Source organism: Penicillium subrubescens (genome assembly GCF_028828155.1).
Source record: "Penicillium subrubescens strain IBT 31985 chromosome Unknown utg000003l_segment0_segment0, whole genome shotgun sequence".
NCBI lineage: Eukaryota > Fungi > Ascomycota > Eurotiomycetes > Eurotiales > Aspergillaceae > Penicillium > Penicillium subrubescens.
In genome coordinates, this window is record NW_026643153.1 from 1,850,298 (window position 1) to 1,876,916 (window position 26,619).

General features: G+C 49.7%; 10 protein-coding genes across 10 annotated transcripts; 7 read left to right on the forward strand and 3 right to left on the reverse strand.

Annotated features, from left to right (window-relative positions):
• Positions 1–328: 328 nt before the first annotated feature.
• Positions 329–2,280, reverse strand: N7473_004694 (ribosome biosynthesis protein RRB1). The gene is made up of 3 exons (XM_057150634.1): positions 2,041–2,280; positions 709–1,963; positions 329–643 (listed from the first exon to the last, which is right to left on the reverse strand). Exons 1-3 carry the CDS (start codon positions 2,237–2,239, stop codon positions 619–621), a joined length of 1,479 nt encoding a protein of 492 aa, XP_057010744.1. The 5' UTR covers positions 2,240–2,280; the 3' UTR covers positions 329–618.
• Positions 2,281–2,914: 634 nt separating this feature from the next.
• On the forward strand, positions 2,915–4,130 carry N7473_004695 (Spg1/Tem1 GTP-binding protein; the record flags this gene model as incomplete). The annotated part of the gene is made up of 4 exons (XM_057150635.1): positions 2,915–3,494; positions 3,546–3,838; positions 3,901–3,975; positions 4,032–4,130. The coding sequence occupies 4 exons, from the start codon at positions 2,915–2,917 to the stop codon at positions 4,128–4,130; spliced, it is 1,047 nt and encodes a 348-aa protein (XP_057010745.1).
• Positions 4,131–4,983: 853 nt separating this feature from the next.
• N7473_004696 (uncharacterized protein) lies at positions 4,984–7,233 on the forward strand (the record flags this gene model as incomplete). Its single annotated transcript, XM_057150636.1, has 1 exon — positions 4,984–7,233. One exon carries the CDS (start codon positions 4,984–4,986, stop codon positions 7,231–7,233), a length of 2,250 nt encoding a protein of 749 aa, XP_057010746.1.
• Positions 7,234–11,655: 4,422 nt separating this feature from the next.
• N7473_004697 (sugar porter family MFS transporter) lies at positions 11,656–13,372 on the forward strand (the record flags this gene model as incomplete). The annotated part of the gene is made up of 2 exons (XM_057150637.1): positions 11,656–11,960; positions 12,040–13,372. The coding sequence occupies 2 exons, from the start codon at positions 11,656–11,658 to the stop codon at positions 13,370–13,372; spliced, it is 1,638 nt and encodes a 545-aa protein (XP_057010747.1).
• Positions 13,373–14,671: 1,299 nt separating this feature from the next.
• On the forward strand, positions 14,672–17,093 carry N7473_004698 (TLC domain-containing protein). Its single transcript, XM_057150638.1, has 3 exons — positions 14,672–15,115; positions 15,214–15,951; positions 16,023–17,093. Exons 1-3 carry the CDS (start codon positions 14,993–14,995, stop codon positions 16,488–16,490), a joined length of 1,329 nt encoding a protein of 442 aa, XP_057010748.1. The 5' UTR covers positions 14,672–14,992; the 3' UTR covers positions 16,491–17,093.
• A 526-nt stretch (positions 17,094–17,619) lies between these two features.
• N7473_004699 (uncharacterized protein) lies at positions 17,620–18,183 on the reverse strand (the record flags this gene model as incomplete). Its single annotated transcript, XM_057150639.1, has 2 exons — positions 17,620–17,862; positions 17,986–18,183. 2 exons carry the CDS (start codon positions 18,181–18,183, stop codon positions 17,620–17,622), a joined length of 441 nt encoding a protein of 146 aa, XP_057010749.1.
• Positions 18,184–19,430: 1,247 nt separating this feature from the next.
• N7473_004700 (uncharacterized protein) lies at positions 19,431–20,223 on the forward strand. Its single transcript, XM_057150640.1, has 2 exons — positions 19,431–19,798; positions 19,866–20,223. The coding sequence occupies exons 1-2, from the start codon at positions 19,480–19,482 to the stop codon at positions 20,084–20,086; spliced, it is 540 nt and encodes a 179-aa protein (XP_057010750.1). The 5' UTR covers positions 19,431–19,479; the 3' UTR covers positions 20,087–20,223.
• Positions 20,224–20,844: 621 nt separating this feature from the next.
• On the forward strand, positions 20,845–21,633 carry N7473_004701 (VOC family protein; the record flags this gene model as incomplete). The annotated part of the gene is made up of 1 exon (XM_057150641.1): positions 20,845–21,633. The coding sequence occupies one exon, from the start codon at positions 20,845–20,847 to the stop codon at positions 21,631–21,633; it is 789 nt and encodes a 262-aa protein (XP_057010751.1).
• Positions 21,634–22,247: 614 nt separating this feature from the next.
• N7473_004702 (uncharacterized protein) lies at positions 22,248–22,797 on the forward strand (the record flags this gene model as incomplete). The annotated part of the gene is made up of 2 exons (XM_057150642.1): positions 22,248–22,430; positions 22,510–22,797. The coding sequence occupies 2 exons, from the start codon at positions 22,248–22,250 to the stop codon at positions 22,795–22,797; spliced, it is 471 nt and encodes a 156-aa protein (XP_057010752.1).
• A 1,351-nt stretch (positions 22,798–24,148) lies between these two features.
• Positions 24,149–26,453, reverse strand: N7473_004703 (alpha-galactosidase; the record flags this gene model as incomplete). The annotated part of the gene is made up of 3 exons (XM_057150643.1): positions 24,149–25,697; positions 25,759–26,365; positions 26,432–26,453. The coding sequence occupies 3 exons, from the start codon at positions 26,451–26,453 to the stop codon at positions 24,149–24,151; spliced, it is 2,178 nt and encodes a 725-aa protein (XP_057010753.1).
• Between the last annotated feature and the right edge of the window lie 166 nt (positions 26,454–26,619).

The following is a 26,619-nucleotide window of genomic DNA, read 5'->3' on the forward strand; positions in this document are numbered from 1 at the left end:
TAGTCCTAGGACTGTTACGCATTAAGATGATGATTTACCTCTAGTCTTCCCGTCTGTCAATCAGCTTTTGTCCCTGTACAAGACATGATGTGCATTTGCAGCTAGGTGCTAGAGCTATTCACTGCCCCTCCCCCTCCTTGTGATAACCCTGCCCCCTGGTTATCACTGCGCCTCGGCCGATGGCCAGGGGCGAGCGCGGAATTAATGGGGGTTTGCGTTCCGCGATCATAGCATTGGACAGGCAAATGATGGACATGGCTACCTATTTCATGCTCTTTGTAGTCAATGAGCAAGCCGCAATGTGCTAGATAGTAGAAAGAACAATGAAGCGTGAGATGTAAGAGACCAAGAGTATAGACATAAAAACCTCGTTGAAATATGCAGGTCTATCTACTAGGCGCCCGCAAATGTAGACACAAACAGACAGGAAAATTGCGGGAATAACTATTTTGTTCATCGCCCTGCCATCAGGGTTCGTCGCAATGACAGGGCCTCAACTCCAGAACCGATGTAGACGAGTCGCACGCCGCGATACTCGAATGGTATATGAGCAGGACATCACACATAAAGACTTTTTTTGTATTTTGGTTGGATGGTGCAAAGGGAACCGGGTCTCGTCTAGACACTGATGGTCTTGAAGACACTATTGTGGAAGAATGATTAGTACTGAATACCATAATGGACAAGTTTTGAGTTCCAAATACATACCTGAATCCGTTGCCACCAGTCGCCATCAGCGTACCTGGCATCTGCGCTTGCCAGTGCACCTCCTTGACAGACTCCATATAATGCACGAAGAGCAGCTGAGGAGGAATGTCGGCCATACCCGCCTGGCGGCTCTCTTCGTCGTCCAGCTCAACAGCCAAATCCCACAGAGTAACAGTGTTGTCAGCAGAGCCAACGGCCATCACACTGTCGTCCGATGGGTGCCACTCAATGCTGGTGATGGGTTCCTTGTGGAAATCAAAGGACGCAACGGGAGAGGCACGGATGCGGCCGGCGTCGTTGGGCTTCCAGTGGCGCAAATCCCAGACGGCCCACTGGCCGTCATCCGCTCCGGTTGCCAAAAGATGGAAGGTCTGGTTTGACCAGCTCATGACGTTGACGTCGGTGTTAGAGATGTGCACATCCACGGCCGGCTTGCGAGACTTGGATCGCACGTCCCAGACCTTGACGCTGCCGTCGCTGCTGGCAGAGGCAAACACATTCTTCTCATTCGGCGACCATTGCAGCTCCTCTACAGAGGACTGGTGGCCGGTGAAAGGCCGAGTGTCGGTCACCCAGCCGCCGCCCTCGGTGCGGGTGGTCACATAGATGAGACCGTCATTATCACCGGTCAAGAGCTTGCCAAGAGGCTGAAGCGGAGACCAGTCCAGAGCATAACCTTCGGACTTGTGCATGCGGAGAGTAGAGAGAGGCTTGGAGGCGGAGGGAGGGAGGACAGTGCCAGGCACATCGAAGCTGGCAAGGTGGGCGGTGACGTCGTGGATCAGAACTTGCGAGTTCTCGAGCATAGTCGCAGTTAGCGTCTGAGGAGGTTTCGAGTAATCTGCTGACTGGGAGGGAGTCTGGTGGGAGCGAATGCGGTTGGTTGTTGAGCCGAGAGGAATCGACTTGTGCTCAAGGATGGGCTCGCCCATATCGTCATCCGAATCCGACTCATCGTCCGAGTCCTCGCCTTCCCGCTCCATCTTGCTCAGTCCGCTCATCTTGAGCACCATCAGCTCGTTATCCTTTGCCCGTGAGCCCTCGGCCTGGGTACCAGCAACGGCGTAGACGGTTGCGGGGAAGGTCTTTCGGTTATCGCCGAGCGAATCGCGCACAATATCGAAGGACAGGCAAGGCCAAGGTGTGCTCAGAGTGTGCAGCATGTCATAGGTCGAGGGATCTGGGGATAAGGTCTCTCCAGGTGCCAATTTCGTCCGTCCAGGAATGAAAGTCTGCTTGTCAACATCCATAGCCTCTGTGCGATTCCATAGTCACAGTTAGTTTTCTGATCATTGCCGGCAATACAAGGCGCATTGGGCAAGCAAGACATACCTCGCTCTTCCTCCTCACGCTCAGCGTCAGGGCGACCGTCCACACCAGCCTCGAGGATTTCATCCTCGCTCTCAAACTCATCCTCGAATTCGTCTTCGAATTCCCCCGCTTCGTCGGCAGGAGCATCGACCATTGGGCGCTCGCCGGCCTTGAGGGCGGCCGACTGCTCGTCGGCAGCATCCGCAGCTCTCTTGGACATTTGTGAATGAGGAAAGAGCCAGTGGCAGGGGAAAATATCTGAATGGGGGGTAATTGACGGCCGATAAGAACTTTTTTCAGTAAATTTTGGGCAACCGCTGGAGAGACGCTAAGCCTATCGGGGACTAGTGTAGATCCCGCAGTTCCCGCAAGTTGAAGGCGAGCTGAACAACTGGGCTGGATGGAGAGACTGGGACTCGTCTGGACTGGACTTGACACTTCTAGACCGACTGGAGACTGATTTTCTTGTCTAGTCTACTCTGCAACGGTCGCGACGCTCATTCGCCTACCTGCGTTTGCCTGCCCTCTTTTGTCTCCGTGGCTGGCCATTCTCACGCTGTTGTCACCCTCCTTCTCTCGTCGCAATCTCGCTACCCGTCTGAGCACTGTTTACGCCGGACTCGATCCTTTCGCTCGCATCCTACCGCGACCACCACCTCTGCTAGGAAAGGAAATTCTCCGGAATTTGTACCGTGGTTGATCTGATCTGGCTGGACGGCCCAGTGACGCCTAAGAGGTACGGAATTGGATAGTGATATATCACTCTAGGGTCTCCTTTCCCCGCAAGTGCTAACAGTGAGCTACATGGTATAGGTTGTACCCTCCACCTCAACCTCAGCCGCAACCCTTTTTTGTTCCTCCATCGCCTTGAATCTTCAATCTCCGATCATCGACCATGGATCCGCTGCAGCACCCTGCCTCGGAGGTCCCTGCTGTTGCGGAGCCGCAGCAGCCCTCTGCGGAAGACCGAGTATCCGAGGCACCCGTACCCCAGGAAGTCCACTCGTCTGAACAGCAGCCTCACGAAGACCCGGCGCTGGCGCCTGTCAATGTCAATGTGGAAGATCCAGTTCCGGTCGATCAGTCGACTGGCCGTGTAGGCATTGACAATGGCTACAACAGCGACTCCAAGGCGCACTATCACTCGCGTTCGACCGACTTTCACCACTCTGCTCCCGAATACACCCATCAAGATGCTGACGCCGCAGCTCGCCTCACCTCATCCCCATCAGTTAGCCAGCAGCCTCAGCCGCATCTTTCCCGACCTGGATCTGGGTTCTCTAGTGGCCCGGAGCGACATGGCCTGTCTCAACAGCCACAGCCTGCGGAAGCTGCCCAACGACAAGCTGCTCAGTCCTCGAAGAACAGCGTGGTCATCAAAGTTGGCATGGTTGGAGATGCGCAAATTGGCAAGACTAGTCTGATGGTGAAATACGTGGAAGGCAGCTGGGATGAGGATTACATCCAGACACTGGGTATGTATCTTGAACAAAGATGAATTGAACTTATTCTCACCATGTTTATAGGCGTCAATTTCATGGAGAAGACCATTTCCATTCGCAATACTGAGATTACCTTTTCGATTTGGGATCTTGGTGGCCAACGCGAGTTCGTCAACATGCTGCCGCTCGTTTGCAACGACGCCGTGGCCATTCTGTTCATGTTCGATCTTACCCGCAAGAGTACCTTGAATTCCATTAAGGAATGGTATCGCCAAGGTCGGGGCTTCAACAAGACAGCTATCCCGTTCCTGGTTGGCACCAAGTACGATCATTTTGTCAACTTCCCTCGTGAGGACCAAGAAGAAATCTCACTCCAGGTATGTTTATCGCTGCGAAAAAATATCCACTTGGTGATTGCTTTCTGACTGACCGCTTCCAGGCCAAGCGATTTGCCAAAGCGATGAAGGCTAGCTTGATCTTCAGCAGTACCAGTCATAGTATCAACGTGCAAAAGGTTTGTTTGTTCCATTGAACTCTGCTACTATCTAGGCATTGGCTAACCTCTTACAGATCTTCAAGATTGTTCTGGCCAAGGCATTCGACCTCAAGTGCACAATTCCCGAGATTGAGAATGTCGGCGAGCCGCTGCTACTCTACAAGAATGTGTAAGAGCCTTGAAAGACCTTTGCCGGTCGCCCTGCCGATTATGTACATGGGATGATGTGATGCTCCTTGATGATCAACTCCTGGATCCTGCCCTCGGGCCTTCTTTCTTGTTAATCCCTTTCCTTTCTCCCTTTTGATGTATTCCATGTGTTTCATGCCTATCCTTCGTGGTTGGCTCGTGATTGACTGGATCCCATCCAGCGATCGACGGATTAGCTGCGCAGCCGTTGACTATTCTTCCTTGTGTGACTTGTTCCTTATCCTGTTCCTGGGCTTCATATTCTCCATCCCTTGTCTGGATGTACCTATTCTTCTCTTCTTTTTGTGTTCATGTCTTTTCCCTAGACGGGGCTCCACCAGCCGCCTCCGGCGTTTGGGAGTCCAAGTGGTCGAAGAGGGTATGCTGGAAATAGCATTCAAAGCTTAAATCTTATCCTTATCCTTTGTAAGACTTTGGCATATATAACCGGTTAATATGGTATCCCACTCGAGTATACTTTTATCGTACCTGAATCCGTTCCTGAACCCGATTTACTCTCATTGATGGTGAACCACGGGCCCCGAGGCGGAGTCTTCGCCCCAAACTCGCTTGCTTGAGCCGCCGTTCACTTCTCTCATGACTGCGGGCTGCAATTTCTCTCCCATTCTATTTGATCTTTCCTGGCTACTGCATTGCTGGTTTCGTGGCGAGTCGGGCTATTCTAACGCCAAAGAGGCTACGCTTCGGCCCCCGCCAAGCCACTCAGTAGTGCTTGGAACTTGACAGTCGTTACAGTAGTGATCCCCTCTCTTTTAACAACTCATTTCTTCCTTCATTCGCAGTTATATTCTTACTGCTTGGGAAGGAACGCGCAACATGACTGAAGAACCGCGGCTGGGCTCTATCCAGCAGCGAATCGCTGCTCTCAAGCAGTCTCAGGCGGCGCAGTCATCGAATGGCCCTGAGCCGCCTCCATTCCTGCGCCCGCCCACCGAGCGAAGCAAATCGGCCAACATTCCTCCATCTTACGCTGTGACCGGTTCAGTCATAGACAATGCCTCCATTGGAAATGAACCTGCAAGTATACAGACACAAAGATCGGCCCCACGGCCACCTCCAGCACTGTCGCCGAAGCCAGAGTTGAAACCCAAAAAGGCCCCGCCGCCAGTGCCTACGCGCCGATCAGATCGCCCGCCTCCCCCTCCTCCACCTGTACGCTCAGAATCACCAGCTCGACCAGAGCCTCCATCGCGATCGCAACTTCCAGCGCGACAGGAATCCCGTCCCAATTTGCCCCCGCGTCGGCCTACACAGCTATCCCACCGACCGTCGCAGGAATCTGTCTTATCGGACGCGTCTCACTCGACAACCGCTACCAGCGTTGGGCGCGGCGCTTCGACGACATCCCTCAACTCCAACGGGAACGGCCGCATTAAAGCTCCGGCATGGGGTGAGACAGTCCTGCCCGTGCTTCCTCCTAGGCGGCCAAGGGAAGACCCTATTGATCTGACACCGGCTCCGCGCTCTGAGTCCAAGTTTAGTAAAAGTGGATTGACGGGGAAGCTATCTGCTCTGCGAGGGAAGATCCCTGGGTCTTCATCTTCCTCCACCTCCACTTCTACGTCGTCTCGTCCCAGTGTGCCTTCACGACCATCGGCGAGAGATCCATCGCCTGCCGGTCCTCGACTTCCCCCGCGCCGGCCGTCTGGGGTAGAGACACAATCCAATGACACATATGGGGAAGCAGACGAAGAGGAAGTGAGGCCCAGTCTGCCAGCCCGGCGACTGCCGCCACCTTCAGCCGTGAATAATCTTCCAGATCCTCGACAACTAGGGCTTGGCGGATTGAATAAGAGCCCAGGTATTCCTCTGAGGCCGAGGAGCACACCGACGGGAAATGGTGCCAGTAGAGTACCTCCACCAGTGCCAACCGGATCCCGTCCAGATCTCGCAAAACTGAATGCAACCAAGCCGCGCTTTAATAGTTCCACCTCTGGGGCTACTGCGCCTGTCGGGATTACTAGCACGGAATGTCTGGTATGCCGAGACTTCTCTGGTCCAGATGCTCGTGCAGCGCAGTATCCCCGCGAATCACTCCCGACTCACGATTTGGGCTGGTTGGCAAATGAGCTGACTGCTCCCTTCCCATCCTTGACGGACAAGGCAAGAGTAATCTTCACATGGCTGCACCACAACATCAAATACGACGTGGTGGCCTTCTTTAATAATGCCGTGAAGCCGTCCACGCCAGGGAGCACTTTAGCTAGCGGCTTAGCTGTGTGTGAAGGTTATGCTGCGCTATTCGCAATTCTGGCGACAAAGGCTGGACTCGAAGCCATCGTGATAGGAGGCCATGGCAAAGGGTACGGCCACACACCTCTCGCCCCTGGCCAACCCGTCCCGCCGTACGATGCGGGCCATGCCTGGAATGCAGTCAAGATTGACGGTGGCCAATGGAAGCTGATAGATCCGTGCTGGGGAGCCGGAGCCGTCAACGGCCCTGGACAGCCGTACATTCAGCGCTTCGAGCCACACATGTTCACCATCTCGAACGAAGAATTCGGCTTAAAACATTTCCCTGGCAACAAGGATCACTTCTTCCGCAGCGATGGACGACTGATCACCTGGGAAGAATATATTACTACAGACCCGGACTCGCCAACCGGTCTCAAACCTATCCAGATCTACTCAGACGCCGACAAATATACCATCGGTCGCAAGACCCTTTACCCAGCCGGCGGTAACATCTCCATCTATAACACCCCAGGCCCAGTCCGCTTCCAATTCGGTCTACGCTGTGAGCACTGGACCCTTGCTCGACACAGTCGCCAAAAACCCGGTCTCTTCCTCCTCATGATCCACGGTGTCGACGGTCGCGAAGAAGATCGCCGCGTTTTCCAGCACGTCCCGGGGTCTGGGCCCGGCGGAGGCGGCGAGATGTGGTACGTCGACGTCGCAGATGCCCGTGAATTGGGTGCACCGGGTCAGAAGGTGCAACTTGCTGTGTTGACGACCCTTGGTGAGCGTCATGATTGTCGAGGTGTTACTGCCCAGGAATATCAATCGCAGGTCGGCCGGGTGGGGATGTCTTGGGCGTATATTGCAGAGTGGACTTTGGAACGGTGAATAACTTAATGCTTGCTTGATACCTCTTATTGCATGGTCTTTTTTGGCGTTAGCAAGGACGATACTCGTGGGGCAGTACATGAGTAATTGAGAACAAGAATGAGAGATTGTATCCATCCTGGGTCCTGGTAACCTATTTCTCCATAAATTCATTTTTCATCAAAAAATTCTCTAAGCTCGAGTACACCAAGTCACCATGGGACTCTGAATACGAAAAGTGAGAGTGCTATCTACATCGCGTAGTCCAGTGCCTTTTGGGATAATGTCATAAAACAATCTGGTCTCCACGTATACTGTGAGAAGTGCGATACAGCATAAAGACCAGGTACAGATAGTGTCAAAGCACTCTTGACTTTTTACGTGAGGATATCTTACAATGAATCAAAACAAAGACAGCTTAAAACACAAAGGGGTAATGCAATCACGCGAACATTAGAAAAAACATTAGAACTTTCCTTTTCCTCAGGCTGAAAGCGTTGAATAATGTACATTTCATTCCTAAAAGTCTTTATTCGACTGTCCTATTTGCTTGTCTCTCCCCTCCGTAAGCCAAAAAATTTTTTGACAGGAGGGGGATTCGAACCCCCGCCCTCGTTCGAGGACTAGAACACTAAGTGCAACTCAGTGTAAGACAACAAAGATCTTGAGTCTAGCGCGATAGACCACTCCGCCATCCTGCCTGTTATGGAAGGAGACCCGCAATTTAGGAATTATAGCTGAGATCCTTAATGTACATTTGTAGAAATGTTATAGAAATGTTATAGAAATGGATTGGGATGGGTTTGATTCGCATGTCAGCCTGATTTAATCTGATTCGACTGGAGATATTTCACCGCCTACAGGCGTGAATGATAGAGTGATTGAAGCAAGCAAACGTAGGTAGGGAATGGGCGTATCAGCGATTGGACTCGAGGAAAGAGGGGTGGTGGTGCTGACTTCCAACATCCCGATTCTAATGCCGAAGTGGCCCGTATTTGAAGCCGTGTGAGCCACTGGGTGACTCGCTTGTAGAATGAGGCAATGCGGGTAAAGAACGTCGGAGGCCCTGGAAGTCTGACAAAGGCGTGGGTAGGGACCCGTTGCTGATGGCCTCTGTATCGTCGGGAAGCCGGAGCTTAAGGCCTAATACCCCACAGACCTCTTACGCATTAGGCATGCGAGCGAGCTGCTGGTCAGTTCTGCTGTTGCTGCCGATGGGTGCATTTCCAAAACGTTATACCCAACCGCTAGCCTGCCAACAGTCGGAGGGCTGCCGATGTTCCATGTGCGTAACATATCATCCCGATAGCTAAAGAGTATAACCACACCCTCTACCTAGTTGAGGAACACTCCAATAGAGCTTGGAAATGCCGCCCTAAGGCACTGAACGTCTTCGGGCGTTAAAGGCTGGCGGATATCAAGGTCGCGACGGATAGGATCTGGAATGGTATTCGGATACTCCATGTCGTGATTGACTGGAGACTCAAATGCAGGTTGAATATGAATCTCTCGGTCGCTAGCTCTCAAACAAGAGACACGGCTGCTTTCTGATACTACTCAGGTATAGCATTTTGGCTAGTGAGGCGTGCCTGTGTAGGAGTAGAAATGTAATGACCGGAGTAACGACCCAATCAGGCTAATCAGACATGCTCTAAACTCACTCTTTTAGTTGGGTCTTTACAATTATCTTCGCTGATAGCCTAGCGTCTTGCATTGCTTTGTAGCTAGTGACTGAGACATACTTTGATTTCTTTTAAGATCGAACCAAAAGGCTATTAAGTTCGAGCTGAGAGGATCCTAATAAGCGCGTGCCTCTTTGTTTATGTACAAATCTGTTCTAATTTACCTGCTCAAACCGCTCGAAACGTTCTATTCAAGATATTGAATATAGAGCTCGGAAAGGCGAACCTATATATATGTTCTTCAGCTGCATCTTATTAATCATCTATCTAGATAGCTTAAGTATTACTGTATAATCCGTTTGATGTTTGTAAACAGGGCTAGAGACGTGAGCTATTGGTTTTGTCCAAGGTTCGGCCTTGAAGTTGATAAGGACCAAGACCTGAAGGCCCGAGAGTGAAACCCATCAATATACAGTGGATACCTCCAAAGCCACCGTGCACTGAGATGACGCGGAGGCGTGACTTCCACACTAGTGCCATGTACTTGCGCCGAGTTGATCTTGAATAATGTCACATCGACAATTGAGAAGGTCTCGGGCTTTCACCGGACACAAACTAGATGTCGTAAAAAAGCTCCACCTGCCCCAAAGGCTTATCTGCGCCAGCACGGTCAGCCATTGCATCATGCAGCGTTATTGGCAAGTAGTCATACTGCCGAGTAAAGAACGGAGTTAAGAAGAAAGAAGTCCGTGCAGATGGGTATCAAAGTTTACTGACCAGGGGTGGGTTATTATTGGGAGAGGCACGGGAGTTTGTAGTATGTATGATAGCCTCGTAGGCCCTCAATTTCCATACATATCCAAGGGACTTCCTTTTACTTCCCCGCCCTGATGCATGTGGAGGAGAAACGATTTGGTCTGGGGAATGGTCTTCCGGTGTACGAATATGGCCAAGGACAACCCCGACTACTCCGGAGAAGCCGGTTTACGTATCTGGAGGCGGAGATGTCGGGGATACAATCGAGGAGAAAGATATCACCCTACTGTAGGAAACTAAACCCTAGAAGAAACCCAGCCTTGTCCCCCCTTTCTGGTCTTCGGGTTGCATGCGCGAAACGAAATAAATGGGAGGGCCCACATCGGCCACGCAAAGAAATAAAAAAAACCCCCCCACGCAGAGGGCGGCTCCAGCCGGCGGAACCAAGTTTTGCAGAGAGACTTGACTTGTTGAGTCGCAAAGATAGTAGAAAGAAAAAAGCCATTGTCGTCAGCCAATTCCGGCAACAGCCACCTTTCGGCGCCTCAAACGCCTCCCGTATGACTTTGAACCCTATCATAATCAATCTGGTCATTGCACTCCGTTGTAATTTCGGCATGCAAATTCAAACCACGGCTTTGCATAACCATCACGGCTGTGTTCCAGCTCACCACGGAAGAGGCCCAAGTCAACAATTCATCCCTGCCGTCCAGAGGAGAAATGCGTCTCGCATGGTCAATCCCGACGACCCACACTCGGCGAGCGCCGGCTAGTGAGGGACAATCAAAGCCGAACGACGAGATGCCAGGCCGTCTCGTTCTGGGTAAATGCCCGCACTCGGGGCCCCGGACTAGCCTCCAGACTGAGAGACTCGGCAGAGATTTTTTTTCGTGGTGCAGACTAAGTGGGTTCTGACCTGCTGGGCCCGGTTAATTATTGGCAATTTACCAGTGATGAGCGTGATTAGTTTGGATGAATACAATACCGTTACGTAGAATTCAAAAAGAGAAATTAGACAAGAGTAATGGTTGATGACGGCCAGAGGTTTGCTTGGATCGGGTGTCGGCAAGTTAGTTGATACTATCATTATATTGTAGTGAGTAGTACTCAATTTAATGGCATGATTCGTGGTCAAACCCAGTTTTTTTTTTCTTTTCTGGAAGACCCTTTTTTAACCTCCCTCCCATCTTACCCCTGTATTACCCAGCCCTCCTGACATAACTTCTCTTTAAAAAGCTGTATACTCCCATCCCGTGTTTATATTCGGCAACTGAATACGGCATCGTGTCTGACAGTCTCATCCCGGCGCCAAGGGGAAGCCGCCTGGCCCCGAACGCCTCCCGAACGCCCCCCGAACACGGCATTGCTGAACATTCCTGCTGAATTTCCGTACCGCACCAGACTGCATCGGGGAAAAGACTGTCACCCTCGTGGCCGATTCCCCGGATCCTGCTAGCGATCGCTCGACTTGCACCAATCAACATCCACTAAACACACTATAGTGGAGTCTAATACTATTTGTCCACCAATTGTTTTTCTGTTTTCCCACGGGGGTCGCGAACGGAGTCTTGGCTTCGGTTGGGAACGTTGCATCTCGCCTTACTTGCAGTTTCTTGTTACTCGATGGTATCCATACACTCGCTGGATCTTCCAGAATGCCTGCTCGAAGTTATTATTACCCGAAATGAACCCTACCGGACTTTTTGTTGATTTTTGTTACATTTTCTAGTATTTTCTAGCATTTCCAGGTGGATTCCTGTCTCGCAATGATTTCGGCCCCAGTATTCGGTCCACTCCATGGGGTGTAACTTGTAAGAGGCTTGTTGACCAGCCCTTCCACTGTCAGGCTGTTCCTCTAGCAAAAGAAAAAAAAGAATCAAGGAAATCAAAATCAAGTAACCAACTCGTAGATCCAATCGATCTAATCAACTACTTAAACACTCCCTCTTCCGGCGTCGCCCTTGCGTGTGGACCTCCCCTTCCCCCCGACTTCTCTCCTCCCCTTCCTCCTCCCTCTACTAGTTCTCTGAGATTAACCTAAATCTCAAGAACCAAGTCGCCCATCATGGTCGCCGTGGGGAACATCTACGTGATTGCAGCCGTCTCCGTCATTGGAGGCGGTCTGTTTGGCTTTGATATCTCGTCCATGTCTGCTATTCTCGGCACCACTGCGTACAAGTGTTATTTCAACCATGGCCCTGAGGGCCCCCCATTCAATGATAATGAGAAGTGCTCTGGTTTGAGCTCGTTGGCTCAGGGTGGTGTCACTGCTGCTATGCCCGCTGGTTCGTGGCTTGGTGCTTTGATTTCTGGTTTCATTTCGGATCGTCTGGGTCGCAAGTATGCGATTATGGTGGGATGTATTATCTGGTATGTTATATCTTGCGACAACAGGTAGAAGGATTAGGGTATACGGCATGTACTAACATGTATATCTCCTTGTTTCCAGGGTTATCGGTTCGGCGATTATCTGCGCTTCGCAAAACATGGGCATGTTGATTGCCGGCCGTGTGATCAACGGTCTATCTGTCGGTATCGAGTCTGCTCAAGTCCCCGTCTACATCTCCGAGATCTCTCCTCCCTCTCTGCGTGGCCGTCTCGTCGGTTCCCAGCAGTGGGCTATCACCTGGGGTATCCTGATCATGTACTACATCTCCTTCGGCTGCTCCTACATCGGAGGCGATACCGCCACCACCTACAGCCAGTCCGTCTTCCGTATCCCCTGGGGTGTCCAGATGGTCCCAGCCATCCTGCTCTTCGGCGGTATGACCTTCCTCCCCGAGTCCCCCCGCTGGCTGGCCCGCAAGGACCGCTGGGAGGAGTGCAAGGAAGTCCTCACCCTGGTCCACGGCAAGGGCGATCCCACCAGCCCATTCGTCCAGGCCGAATTGCAAGAGATCAGCGATATGTGCGAATTTGAGCGCCGCAACGCCGACGTGTCTTACCTGGAGCTATTCAAGCCTCAGATGATTCATCGTACTTTCATCGGTATCTGGACCCAGATCTGGTCGCAGTTGACCGGTATGAACGTCATGATGTACTACATCACCTACGTGTTTAGCATGGCCGGCTACTCTGGTGACGCTACCCTGCTCGCTTCGTCTATTCAATACATCATCAACGTGGTCATGACCGTCCCCGCTTTGATCTGGGTTGACCGCTGGGGCCGTCGTCCTACTCTGCTCATCGGTGCCGCTCTGATGATGACCTGGATGTACGCCAACGGCGGTATCATGGCTACCTACGGCGAGGTTGTCATCGGTGGTATCGACGGCGTCCCCGAGGAATCGATGCGTCTCTCCGGTGCTCCAGCAAAGGGCCTGATTGCCTGCACATATCTCTTCGTCGCCTCCTACGCACCCACCTGGGGTCCTGTATCCTGGGTCTACCCTCCCGAGCTGTACCCCCTGCGTGTCCGTGGTAAGGCCGTCGCCCTGGCCACTTCTGCCAACTGGGCCTTCAACACCGCACTGGGTCTGTTCACCCCCGTTGCGTTCGCGAATATCCGCTGGCAGACGTACATCATCTTTGGTGTGTTCTTGACAGCCATGTTCATTCACGTTTTCTTCTTGTTCCCCGAGACTGCTGGTAAGACCCTCGAGGAGACTGAGCAGATCTTTGAGGATCCCAATGGTATTCCGTACATTGGTACCCCTGCCTGGAAGACTTCTCACGATACTAAGCGGACTATCGCTGCCGAGCGTGGAGATGTCGAGGTTTTGGGGGAGAAGTTGGCGGGTGGTGAGAAGACTGCTGCTACTCACAATGAGACTACGGTTTAAATGGGCCTGGCTGAAGTGTGTGTAGATGGAGGAAAAGAGTTTAGAAGTTGAGAAGCAAAGCTGTTTGATTGTTAATTGTTAGATTCCCTTTTTTTGGTTCCCTCAGACTGAGTTATGAGTGAAGAACACAAATGTCAATTTTGGATGATGTCACGTATAGAAAGAAATGGGATACACCTGGATATAGAGCAGATGTACTGTTTTGGGAATTGCTTAAATGACGATACAAGATTGCTAATCACACGATACACACCCATTTAGGGTTCAGCGCAATAACTGTATTGCTCTCTTCTTATTAGGAAATCCTTATGGTTGTTCAAAAGTCTCGGTTTAGAAACCAGAGAAACGGACCAACTAGACGTGCTTCAATCGCTCTTTTTTGAAAGGTCTTTGTAGAAGTGTTTCGAAGCATCTTTCTTGATAGCACAGATACCATTGAACTAGTAAGTGCTCAGATGATTTTGAAAACTTGTTGGGGTCTCAGAATTATGGTACCCGAATGTAGAAGAATGTAATACTGTTAAGTCAGACGCCATGTCTTACTCTTGGTAACTTGGTAAGCGCGAGCGAGATATGCTTAAAATTTAGTTTCCGGGTGAAGCGCGTTAATTGTCCGCTACGGGCCGCGGGCCGGACCAGGTTATATACCCAGGTGTACGGTTGACATGGGTTCGGTAACTCTTCAAGTGGCAGATTAGAGATTTTGAGTTCAGAGCCACTGAAATTGGGCTTGGAATTCGTTCAGTTGTTTGGCTTTATTTCTCTAGATTGGCAATTGTTTTGAGAGATAGCTCAGGCACGCACAACACACTCTCAGTTCATCTCGCTTGCTTGAGTGTACGGAGGCTTCAACGTCACTGTAGGGCTGTGAGTGAACAGACAGTACAAAGTTATGCCTCTCGGTTCGCATCCGATGAATTGCACAAGTGGAGGAGCCAGCTGGATCATGGATGGGGCTATATCGAGCCCACCGTGCATCCATCGGAGCCTGGGAAGGTCCTACTCGGACTTGGCCTGTGTACCTCGAAGACATGAACAGTCTCAATGAATTAAGTTCTGTCCGCCGGGATGAGCTCGTACAAACGGGGGGTTGCAAATGCAGCTGGTGGTTTGAGAAGCACAGATCAGAAAAAAAAGAAAAACAATCTATGATCTGTTGTACCATAAGGCCAACGAGGTGATGCTCGCCAAGAAGTCCCGGTGGCCAGTGAGTGGCTGAGAGCGGATGGGACGAGGGCTGCCGAGTGGAGGTTGTTAAGGGGAAAATTGAGCAGTGCGGAGCTGGTTGACCCCCTGGCTCAGAAAAAAAATTAACAGAGAGAAGCCAAGAGAAAGACTATTGGATGAATTGGGCGAATTGAACCTCCACCGTCGGGCGTTTCGTGTTCGTTTACCTTTGGAGGATCACCTTGACTTCTTCTGACCACCACTTCCTGTTCTGCCCTCGTCTTTTCCCTTTCGTCACTTTTTCCCCCTTCGCGACCATCCGCCGTCTGCACGTGAGAGTTCCGCCTTCTCTCCGACCTCGCGCTGTGACGTCTTCTGTTCTTCTCAATCGCCCACCCTCGAATTCCTGCACATACTCTCCGAAACGGCTTCAAACAGACCACTGCTCCTGCCATGGTTCGCCCCCGCGGTCGGTCGCAACTGGGCGTGGACATTCGCGGCGACACCAGCGCGCCCGCAATGTCCACCATGAATGAAGTCAGCCCGATTGAACCCACTTCCCCGGACTTGAGCAAGGTGCGTATCTACCTCGGCGATCCCCTGCCTCGTACAGAACATGGAAGGACGGGCATCTCAGAACCCGGCGAAAGCTAACCACCACGCTTTGCGCATAGCAATTGGAGAATCGCATGGCGGACAAGTCCTCCGGAAAGACACAGTCGAAGAAGCGTCGCAGTCGCTCCCTCCTCCATCGATTCGCCGACACCTGTCTCCGGTATACATGGCTGCTCCCGCTACTGCTCATGACCTTCCTGCTGGCGCTGTACGCGGTCAACCCGACGACCTCCAATCCCATGCACAGCGCCATCTTCCTCTCCTATCCTCAGCCCCCCAAGACCCCCGGCGGACCTATTATGTACGGCAAAGGCAAGAAGGACATCGCTTTCGTGGCCTTTTACACCATCGTCCTGTCGTTCACCCGCGAGTTCATCATGCAGCAGATAATTCGCCCGCTGGCTGTCCGGTGTGGAATCCGGGGTAAGGGCAAGACCGCCCGCTTCATGGAGCAAGTCTATACCGCGATCTACTTTGGTATCTTTGGACCATTTGGATTGTATGTCATGAGCCGGACCGATATCTGGTACTTCAACACGACCGCCATGTTCGAGGGATTCCCGCACCGCGAACACGAGGGTCTGTTCAAGGCGTATTACTTGCTGGAGGCGAGTTATTGGGCGCAGCAGGCCATTGTGCTCTTGTTGCAGCTGGAGAAGCCCCGTAAGGACTTTAAAGAGCTGGTCGGCCACCACATCATCACTCTGGCTTTGATTGCGCTGAGCTACCGATTCCACTTTACCTACATGGGTCTGGCCGTGTATATCACCCACGATATTTCGGACTTCTTCCTCGCTGTAAGTGCTTTGTGCGACGTCGTAGATTACCATTGAAGGACGTACCAAGGAAGCTAACCCCGCCGATGCAGACATCCAAAACCTTCAATTACCTCGACTCCGTCATCGTTGCGCCCTACTTCTGCATGTTCGTCGGTATCTGGATCTACCTCCGCCACTTCCTGAACCTCAAGATTCTCTGGGCCGTCCTGACCGAGTTTCGCACCGTGGGACCCTTCGAACTCAACTGGGAAACACAGCAGTACAAGTGCTGGATCAGTCAGTACATCACCTTCGGTCTGCTCGCCAGTCTGCAAGCTGTCAACCTGTTCTGGCTCTTCCTGATCCTGCGCATCCTGGCCAACTACATCTTCAACAGCGTCACTAAGGATGAGCGCTCTGACGATGAGGAGTCCGAAGAGGAGATTGAGAAGGAGGCTGAGTCCAAGGCTACTATTGCCACTGGCATCGCCAAGGAGAACATCGCTCCTCAGGTGCAAGTCAACGGAGAGCCTGTGCCTGAGCAGCGCGGCCCCCGGACACGTAGCCGCAAGGCTTGAAGAGCAATGCAAGGACCCGATAATGAGACCAGGATCCACATCCTAATATGATGCTGTCTCGGGTATGCATGCTTTTCTATATCTTTGACATGTTTCACTTTTTGGCCTTCATCGGTTGCAACATATGCCCGGTTTCGCGGGCAGCACGGCGCTTCCCTGTTTATAATTTATGCATTGAAATATATTCATTGGGAGATCATCTGGCAAATTTGGATGATCCGGGATCAGGCATGAGGAATGCTGTTTCAATTCCCGTTCTTGCACGTCTGACATGATGCATTTGGAGAAGGTTCGGACTTGGCTCCCTTCTCCATTATCATCCCCGGATCCGAGGAAGCTTAATCAAAGGGTACCACGAGCCTAATGTTATGTGGTATGGTTTGAGTGGATGTGTATGATCTTTTTGTTTCGATTCATGCACAGTCGACTTAGTTTTTTGGTTTTGGTTCTTGTCTGTATTTATCACCACTTTTTTCTTTCTTTCTTGTGGTTTTAGCTGTTGTTGGTGTTTTGTTCTGGATTGATTGAATGGGCTATGCGGTGAGACGAATATATCAATGATCTTTATGTCATATCTTCCTGGCCGTGTAAAGAAGGCTCCGGTGTATGACTTGATGGTCAGGCTACTCGGCTATGAAGGCTGGTGTGGCTACTTGACTCCAGTATCTTTGGATTTTGGCAAGTAGGGCCGTTGATCCGGATATTATAGATGAGAAAGACGCACGGCAAATGAGATTTCATCTCCTTTCTTTCAGGGTAAATGGCCATGCACATCGGATAATGGATCAAAAGACGGCTAGCTGCAGATAGGTCTGATGTTAGAAACCTATAAAAGACACCATTTTAAGAGCTCTATTCTGGCTGGTATTACCTGCCCATCCATTTTCCTTGCTTGATTTTACTCTACGATTCTCAATATGGAATACTTTGACTTGACAATTTGAAGGATTGATTCAACGACCCATACAGCGAACATCCTAAACTCTACGCCTGTAAGAAAAGGGAGACTTCCCTTCCAGGTCGAAACTTTTGACAAAAACAACCATGTTAACTTTAAAGATAAGACTGGAAACATTCACTCACCAAGATACAGACTTTCAAACCTGGTTAGTCCTAATCCACAACTACGCTAAAACTTCATACAATACTCGCACCGACAAAAAATAACCTCAGTCATCTCAATCCAAACATCCTCAAGCTTAGGAACATGTTCCTCCGTCTCAAGACTCTTCGACAACTCATGAACCTTAACCATAAACTCACTTAACCCAGCATAAAGATCGAGTCTCTCATAATGAAGCCGTCCAATATTAACAGCAATTATCAGCAAAAAAGTCGCAAGACCATCATCACTCCAGTCACATGGCGACATCTGCAAAAGAGCTATCAATCTATTTAAATTATCCTGGATAATCCGGACCTTGGAGTTCCAACATGCTTCCCATCCGGAACGTTCGTCTTCGGAAAGGGTGAGAGAGCTGCGAATTATTCTTACTAGGACAGAGAAACGGTAGAAGTCATCGCGGAGATCTCGGAGCCAGTTAGCGAGTTCGGACTTGCAGGTTGGGGTGGGGTTTGATGGGAGGCGTTCGTGCCATTGTATCATGTCGATGAATAGGTTGCCTCGTTCCTTAATGAAGAGATCGATTCTTTCTTCGTGGGATTCGGGGATGCGAGTTCTTCCGGATGGCATGGTTGCTGTGGGAGGGTCGTTCTTTCGAGAGGGGATTGGAGAGGTAATTGTGAGGATGGAATGCAGGTTGCTTTTCAAGATAATGCTTGAGTGTGGTGGGATGAACCTGAGAAGACTTGACGGCTGCTTTTATACCTGGCTACTGCATTATGGCTGAAATATTTCTGTTGAATTTTGAAGCTTATTTTACAATCCCTGCCTTGTCTCCCAAGAATAAACAAAGAGCACAACCCATTCAAGCCAACAATGGCTATTGTTGAGATCCCCAAGGATGCTGAGTTGTGAACGAAGTGTAGACGACAATGAACAAAGGGAACAAGAAAGACAGTATATATGAATAGATTGTCTATTATCAGATAAAGGAGAAGTGCACCTTTACCCATCCTTTCATACTCGATTCTTCATTCTATGCGCAAAGGAAATAAAGGGCATTGTTTTTGCGGATTTCCGAAAGACCAAGACGAGGACATTCTTCTTGACAAAGATAAGTCTTAAAAAAGAGATCATCACAGGAGGAAGATTGGAAAGATAATTGGAAACAAAAACCGCATGGAGTAACCAAAGATCCCTGCTTGGGATAATAATAATTTAGGAAGAAATCGGGTAAACCGGCAGATAGCTGCCGAAGACTAGAGGGCTATCTCTACAAGCTGTCTATTCTGAGGGTTTGAATCTTAACACGATTCAGTCTACATTTCTTGAACACGAACCCAAATCCGACCCCAGCCTCTCGGTCGTGACGGAGACTTGCCTGTCTAACTCCCTGGCATGATAAGTTTCTCAAGTCTAGTTCGTGGCTGAAAGAACGAAAGAAAGAAAGAAAGAAAGAAAGAAAGAAAGAAAGAAAGCGAAACCTGTGTGCTAGATCAGTCTGATCGGCCAATTGAAGCATCGATAATACACTTGCTGGGGAGTATTTACGCAAATTTTATCGGGAAATATTACCAGGCCACACCAATCAGGGCCGCTCCACTCAGCTAGGACAGGCTCAAAGTCCGTGCCTCATTTATTAGAGTTCGATAGTGCAAGCTTAGTGCTAGACAAGCAAACGACTAGCTCCCACGCTAGATCTAGGGTCCCTCGTGTTCAACATTATTGGCTCACTTCAAGGTCGCTAAAAAGTCCATCTAGTGATTACCATGGAGGGGTTGAGGGGTGGTGCTATCGAGCTCATTCCCTCGCCCTAGGCTGCAGCATAAATACCCTCCACTTGTCGTACAATTTCAATTTGGCAAACCCCTTCTATCCTTCGCTTAAAGACCTCCTCTGTTCAAATTCCATCATAAATCCGACGCAATGTCTTACAACAACAATTCAGACAACTACAATGGTGGAAACCGGGGCTCTGGCTACGATGACAACCATGACTACGGCTCCAACCAAGACGATTATAGCCGTGGCAACAATTCTAGCTCTGAGAGAAACCAGGACGGCGGCAATGATGGATTCCGCGGTGGAAATGACAACTACAGCGGCCAGTCCAGTGGCTTCGGAGGCCAGGGAGGCAACGATAACTATGGGAATCAGTCCTCCGGAAACTCGGGCAACTTTGGTGGCAACCAAGGGGGCAGCTCCAGTGGTAGTGGCCTCGGGGGCCTTTTGAATCAAGCTGAGGGTGAGTAAATGTCAGATTGTCTCTATTCCTCAGGGTCCATATCTAACGTACTGGGGCTTCATTACAGGATTCATCAAGCAAGCAAGTGCCTCCAACAACAACAGCGGAAACAGCAACAACAATAACAATAATAACAACAACAACAACCAACAAGATGCCTCCGTGGATAACTTTGTTGACTCGTTCGTCGACAAGCAGGTCGATCAATACGCTCCTGCGGGATCAGACAGTTTTGTCAACGAGGGTGTCAACAATATGATCAACAACGCGATGAACAAGTATCTGTGAAAGTATTCCATCGCAAAGCAGACGCGGAAGATGTGGATTTTCTTGGTGGACCAAGTATCGTCTCCGAACTGACTTTTGGTGGATTTTGATAATCGACTCTATTCCGGATGCTTTATTTGACTATCCTTAGAGAAGGGAGCTCATATTAATCGTTGTAAAGTCAGTTCAACTTCCCGTGCTCTATATAATCGACAAATAGGTGACAATGATTGATGAGCCAATAAGTAATTTTTAGAGAGTGGCCTGGAGTAAAAAAACGAGAGGGGTAGGTCGATGAAAGGGCCATACGGCCGATGGCCATCATCTGCCGTTTGTGACTAGATGACAATATCCGAGTACATGATAATTAGCCCCAAGAAGAGAAAAGCATGGAGACCACAAGAGTATAGTTCGTACGGTCGGCATGAGTGCCGAAAGTGACTAAACGACATATAGATTTTGAGGGGAAGCGTATATCATAAACGCCAATATGACAGCAATCCAGTGAAATAATGTCTTGCATCCCGATTAAAGTGACTCGAGCGTAACAACTGCCAAAATGGCCTGCTCTCTTGGCTGGAATAATGTCTCCTAAACGTTTCCTTGGCCATACATATAGAGGGGGTTCTCCAAGTTCTCCAAATTGTATCATCGAGCGGGGAAATTTGCTGCGGGGTCATAGTTCTCCAAACATACTTCATCTCGTATTTTCTTTCTATCGAAGAATTGCTTTGACTGATCTTCATTGTGAGGAAAAGACAATAATCAACATCTCCATCATGCCTGCCGAATCAGCCCAGCTCCCTATCCTGGACCACTTCGTCATCCTTGTTTCCCATGCAGATCTGCTTGGAATCTCTCAGCACCTAGACGCCCAATTTACTCTCGCACCTGGCGGCAATCACGCAGATGGACTCACGACAAATAAATTGGTTCTTCTCCCAGATGGATGTTACCTCGAGTTCATTGCGTTCTTCGACGATGTGGATCCGGAAAGACGTCGCAAACATCGCTGGGGAAATGAGAAGGAAGGCACAATCATCGACTGGGCTTTCACTTTACCTTCAGAGAGCGACTTTGGTGCCGTGCAGCAACGATTCCAGACCGCGGATCTCAGTGCATCCTATACGGATCCAATTCCTGGGGGCCGTACAAAACCAGATGGCACTATCTTGGAATGGGCAGTATGCACACCAAGAAATGCCAACGGCAATGCAGTAAACCCAGGAACTATGCCTTTCTGGTGCCTGGACAGAACGCCTCGGGAAAGGCGCGTTCCTTACGAGTTGGAACCGCATCTGACACAACACCCTAACGGCATCCAAGGTGTCAGCTCCGTGTCCGTACAAGTCCCGCATCAGGAGACTTCGAAGTTGAAGAAGGTTTATGATGTGATATTTGATGGGCCCTGGATCTATAGAGCTCATTCCGGCTCGACGTCCTCCGATCATACAGTTTCCCTCTCTGGCGGAGAAGGAGGCGTTAAGCTAGTTTTCTACGGATCTAAGCCTGGCAGGGTTGAGCTCTTACCTGGCTTGTTCGTTGAGATTGAGATTTCCCCGTCTTAAATATGACCATAAGATGTGAGATGTGTCTAGGACAGATGTGGGCACATAGTATTACTATTAAGAACGGTCCAATTAGTTGATTTCCATTTAGACATTGTCGTTTAGAGAACTTGGTGTAGGCGATATTTTTCCACCTTTCACGGTCTAAATGGCTGACACTATACTGAGAAAGAGATAGTAATCGGATTTGAAAAATTTGACACCAGCATTGAGTACAAAAGGTAGTATTGCTTTGAAAGATAACCCAAGAGATGGTCCGAAAGATATCTAGAAAGACGACTTAGAATACTGCATTAAAGCGTATCTGGCTAGACCTTCCCGGGTCATGCATAGAACCAAACCGTTGTACTGCGTAGTAGGAAAAGAGACAAACAGATTCTTTATAGAGAGTGATAGAGAGTTAAGAATAGCAGCGACATTTGCCCAAATTTGTACTAAGCTCAATAGAGACTACCCTTCCTAATTAGGTTCTGTGCCGGGTCACGCTAATTTATAGTTGGTTCGCTCCCAAAAGGATCTAAGGAAGTTTAACTTGAGATCTACGTACGGATTGTGTGACGTGAGGTTGATATCAACACAGCGAGTGACTTCCCTCCATCTCACCTTTATTAAAAATGTCGACCTCAAAATCCTGGTTTGATCAGGGACCTTTTCGCGGTCGTTTCGCTTGCGGAAGCACCATCATTACCGATAATCGAGCTCAGTGGAAGATTCTTGAACGCCTTAAGCAAGAGGATCTCCAGACAACCGGGCGGGGGGCGCCAAGCTATGCTACCCTCAAACTGCGCTGCCAACAGGTCAGCTATTCCCCCCCCCCCAACAGAAGATTTCTTAGGAGTTTAAGCTCAGGTTCCCTTCATTAACACAGACCTTGAGGATTCCCCAACTCGCGCCGCGCAAGCCAACACGACCTTCGAACCCGATGAACTCTACGCATATCGCACCCTGAGCCAGAACCACTCAAAGTGCACACCAAAACTGCTGGAGTCCCGCAAGATGACCCAGAAGCCCGCGGAACTCGTCCCTGGCGGGTTCATCTTCTTCGTCGCTTGGGAAATTGTTCCGGGGCTCCGCCTAGGCGACGGCACTGGGAAGGTCGATAGTCGACTCGCAGTCGCTACTCTGCCCTCCCCCGTACTATGTCTTTGTGCCTCGTTTAAGTAGACTACTAAGAGCAAATTTATCTAGGAGGTCGATGATTGGATCCGCTTCGCCTTGCCTTCCTAAAGACACGTCGTCTCCTCCCTAGAGTTGATCATGTCGCTTGAAGTTTCCAACAATCGTACCCGTGTCTCGCCGTACCTTCGTGATCCCGTTCCGCTGGGCAGGGGACGATGGATTTGGGGACTGTGACGCCGTAAGGGATAGATATGGGCATGAGGGTTAGGAAGGTCGGTTTTTCTGTATTTTGGTTTTATATTATTTTCACTTTTTTGTTATGATTCCTGCGGCTGAAGGCTGTATGATCTTTTTAGATTGAAGACGGCCGGACTAGATACTAAGTCAATATGCTATGACTTTCGATAGCTACATATATAGCTTCTGTCGGGAGCTAACAACAAAAGCCACGCCGCTTATCTTGTCCATACAATGGAAGCTCGGCATTTGGCTAGCTAGTTTCCCTCGTGGCCAGGTAATGGATCATATTGAAATCGGCATCACCAACTTGCTCGAGAACATGGTCAATGGTCCTCATCGCCAGTATTCACAGTATTGCCCTACTTGAAGCGCGATAGAAAAATAGTAACAAGCAATTATTTATCAGGCAAGACGTGCATCCACGGTATCGCCGAAAACAGACAGGACTACTTATGCCATGCTACCATTGATGAAGAACTTAAATGACTGTCGAATGCAGACAACATAGAGTCGATGGTAAAATAGGGCGTAATCTCATAGAGACTAAGGTGGTCGTACGAATTCCTAGCAGTACTGGTTAGGCCCACAGCGGTCATCATCCGCGAGTCCAGGAAGCATTGCACGCTGCTTATGCACACGACAAATATGCGAGCCTTACACCGGTAAATATAACCCGCTAATTTTGTCCAAGTTTGAAATCCTTCACTTTCCAATCTTGTAGCGCTTCGTGTTCCTTCGCATGAAGACTAAAAGGGATCAAGTTCTGTCACAGAATAGTCCTGTAATCAAGAAAATACAATTTCTGGAAATTTAATAAATAATCTTTCGTTTTAATCATGTAACTATTATATGAGTGAGCTGTTCTAGGATCTATACCTTACTGAATTCGGTTACTCTATGTGACACTAGTCCTAAGCCCAGAGCAACAGCTTGAGGCACTGATAAGGAGTAGCCGACAATCTAAACCGATGCATCAAGATTGAACGTGATTGAGCCATAATTTTTGTGTCCAACTAAGAGGCCCTTTGAAATTATTTTCTAGATTAAATAAAGTTTGCGAAGGGGGAAGTCATCCAAAATTCCCCGAATAATATTATGGAAAAACAGGAAGAAAACATTCGCATGGCGCCGCGCCTTTCTAGATTCTATGTAACCTCTAGGACAATCTTTTCATCAAAAAGACCACCTTACTCCCATATTCTGTGTTGAAAGAAAATTTTAAACCAACGTTCATCAACACAGAGCCTGAAAAGGGTCCATGTCCGTCAACGCAATATTCAGCATGTGGGTCTAAGCCCTGCAGCTTGACTCGTGGAATGATATGATTTACCCTCGGAGCAAGCTGGAAAACGAACATCACTGCCTGAGAACCGTCCGCAGCTACAAAGAGCGCCGATGGCCAATTGGAGTCTTCTGGCAAGTTCAGGCGCCACAGATCCCCTGTCACTACAATAGGATTTAATCTCTCTGCCAATTCAATCAATTTTGGAATCTCTTCTCTCTCGTCCTCTGACATGTCAGTTGGGTCAAGTTCAAGCCCAAACGAACCACCCATCATAGCGACATGGGCTCTGAAGGTAAGAGGAGTTTTGCGTCCAGTTTGATGATTTGGCACCGCAGAAACATGTGCGCCCATACAACTAGCGGGGTATACAAGCGAGGTACCGAACTGGATAAAGATACGGTCAACCGGATCAGTATTGTCCGACGCCCAGATTTGCGGGAAGAACTGTAAAACCCCTGGGTCGAATCGTCCACCACCAGAAGCACAGCCTTCCCACAGCACGTCCGGAAACCGTGATGTGAGGACATCGAAAACGCGGTACAACCCCAACATATATGCATGGGTACCGCTCGGAGAGGAAATCTCCGATATCATCCTGTTTTGGTCCCATTTCACATAGCTGATTTTTGCGCTGTGAAGAAGATCCGTGATAGAGTTTACAATAAACTCTTGTACACCCGGTAATGCGAGATTGAGCACAAGCTGATTTCGTTGTTCAGTGCGTGGATATTTGCCTGCGTGAAGCACCCAATCAGGATGGTTGTGGTATAGAGTTGACTGTGGGTTCACCATCTCGGGCTCAATCCAGATTCCGAAGCGCAACTTGGCTGAAGAGTTGGCGACATTCAGGGACGTTATTTTGCTGACCATCGGACCGAGACCATCAGGGAATCTGACAGGGTTAGGTTCCCAATCTCCCAATCCTGCTGCATCCGACGTGCGCGGGTACTCTTTCCCGAACCAGCCATCATCCATGACAAGCAACTTCACGCCGAGGGCTGCAGACTCTTCTGCCAGGCGATGCATACTGTTCTGATCGATATTGAAGTATAGCGCTTCCCAGCTATTTAATAACACTGGCCGACCTTCGGTGGCAAACTTGCTTCTCATGAGGTGGTGACGATATAGGCCATGGAGCGAACGAGACATGCCTCCTAACCCATCGCTAGAGTAGATAGAGACACATTCAGGAGACGTCAAAGTCTCGCCAGGGGCTAGGGACCATGAAAGGTGATCCGAGTGAAACCCTAGTGTCGTGCGTATTAAACCCTGTGAGCCTTTTTCGATATGTGCGGCGAAGGAACCCGTGTATACCAAGGAGAAACCCCAAGCCTCTCCTTGTGACTCGGTGGTAGAGGGATGCACCAAGGCGAGGAAAGGATTGTGTAAATGGGACGAAAATCCCGTTGCACTCCCGAGGCTATTTGATGAGGGAGTAAATAAAATGATAATGAGCAAGTCACATAATTTCGAGCACATACCTTTGCACACCATATTCAATCTTCCGCCTTTGACGCTGTGCCTCCCTCGCCCAATCGCCCCGGAGACCCACTATCTCTAAATCCTCGCAGGGCAAGTCCACGCTTAGACTAGCCAGTGTCTCAACTGAGATATTGCTCTTTCCTTTATTGGTGACGCTGACACTTCGCACAATGGCGTCGTACTTGGGGAAAATTGAGTAGGTCAGATCCGCGGCAACCTCGCTGTACTCGTCAAACAGATGGACCACCAGAGTGCCGACATCTTCTGCGTCGCCGAACGTAGCTGGCAAACCAGGCAGGGCCGGTTTTCCCTGCATAACAACGTGTGATTGATAACCCAAGGCTGATATGGCATATCCATCTGACTGGATAAGTCGAATCGCAGGTATCCGAACATCCCCGCGTCCTTGATCTGGGAACTCGCGACGCACACGGTCCGGCGTCTCAGTCCAAACATCGGCTACCGCCGGCGCTGGATCAGTTGGAATGGCGCCCGTGATACTGCGACCGAAATGGTCAGATCGCAGGTCTCCACTGCTTTTGTCCACATGGAAACGGTAGGAGACATTTTTGCCGTGGAGGGAGAAGCTTGTCCCGTCGACACTGACTAGAGAAAAAAAATATGTTAGGTCAAATCATATCCAGGTAAATCTTATCTTTATTTCTTTCTTACCATGAATGGTCTTTCTCGTCATGTTGGCAAGATATAGCCAGGTCCTGCTTATGCGTGATTCGCACCAAGGTGATGTTTCATGTCCATCAATTGAACCTCGGTAAATGGGTTCGAAAATACTGAGCATTCACTCTCACGCGTATTCAGAACCTATATAACTTGGCCTTAGAAGCCAACACCAAGACACG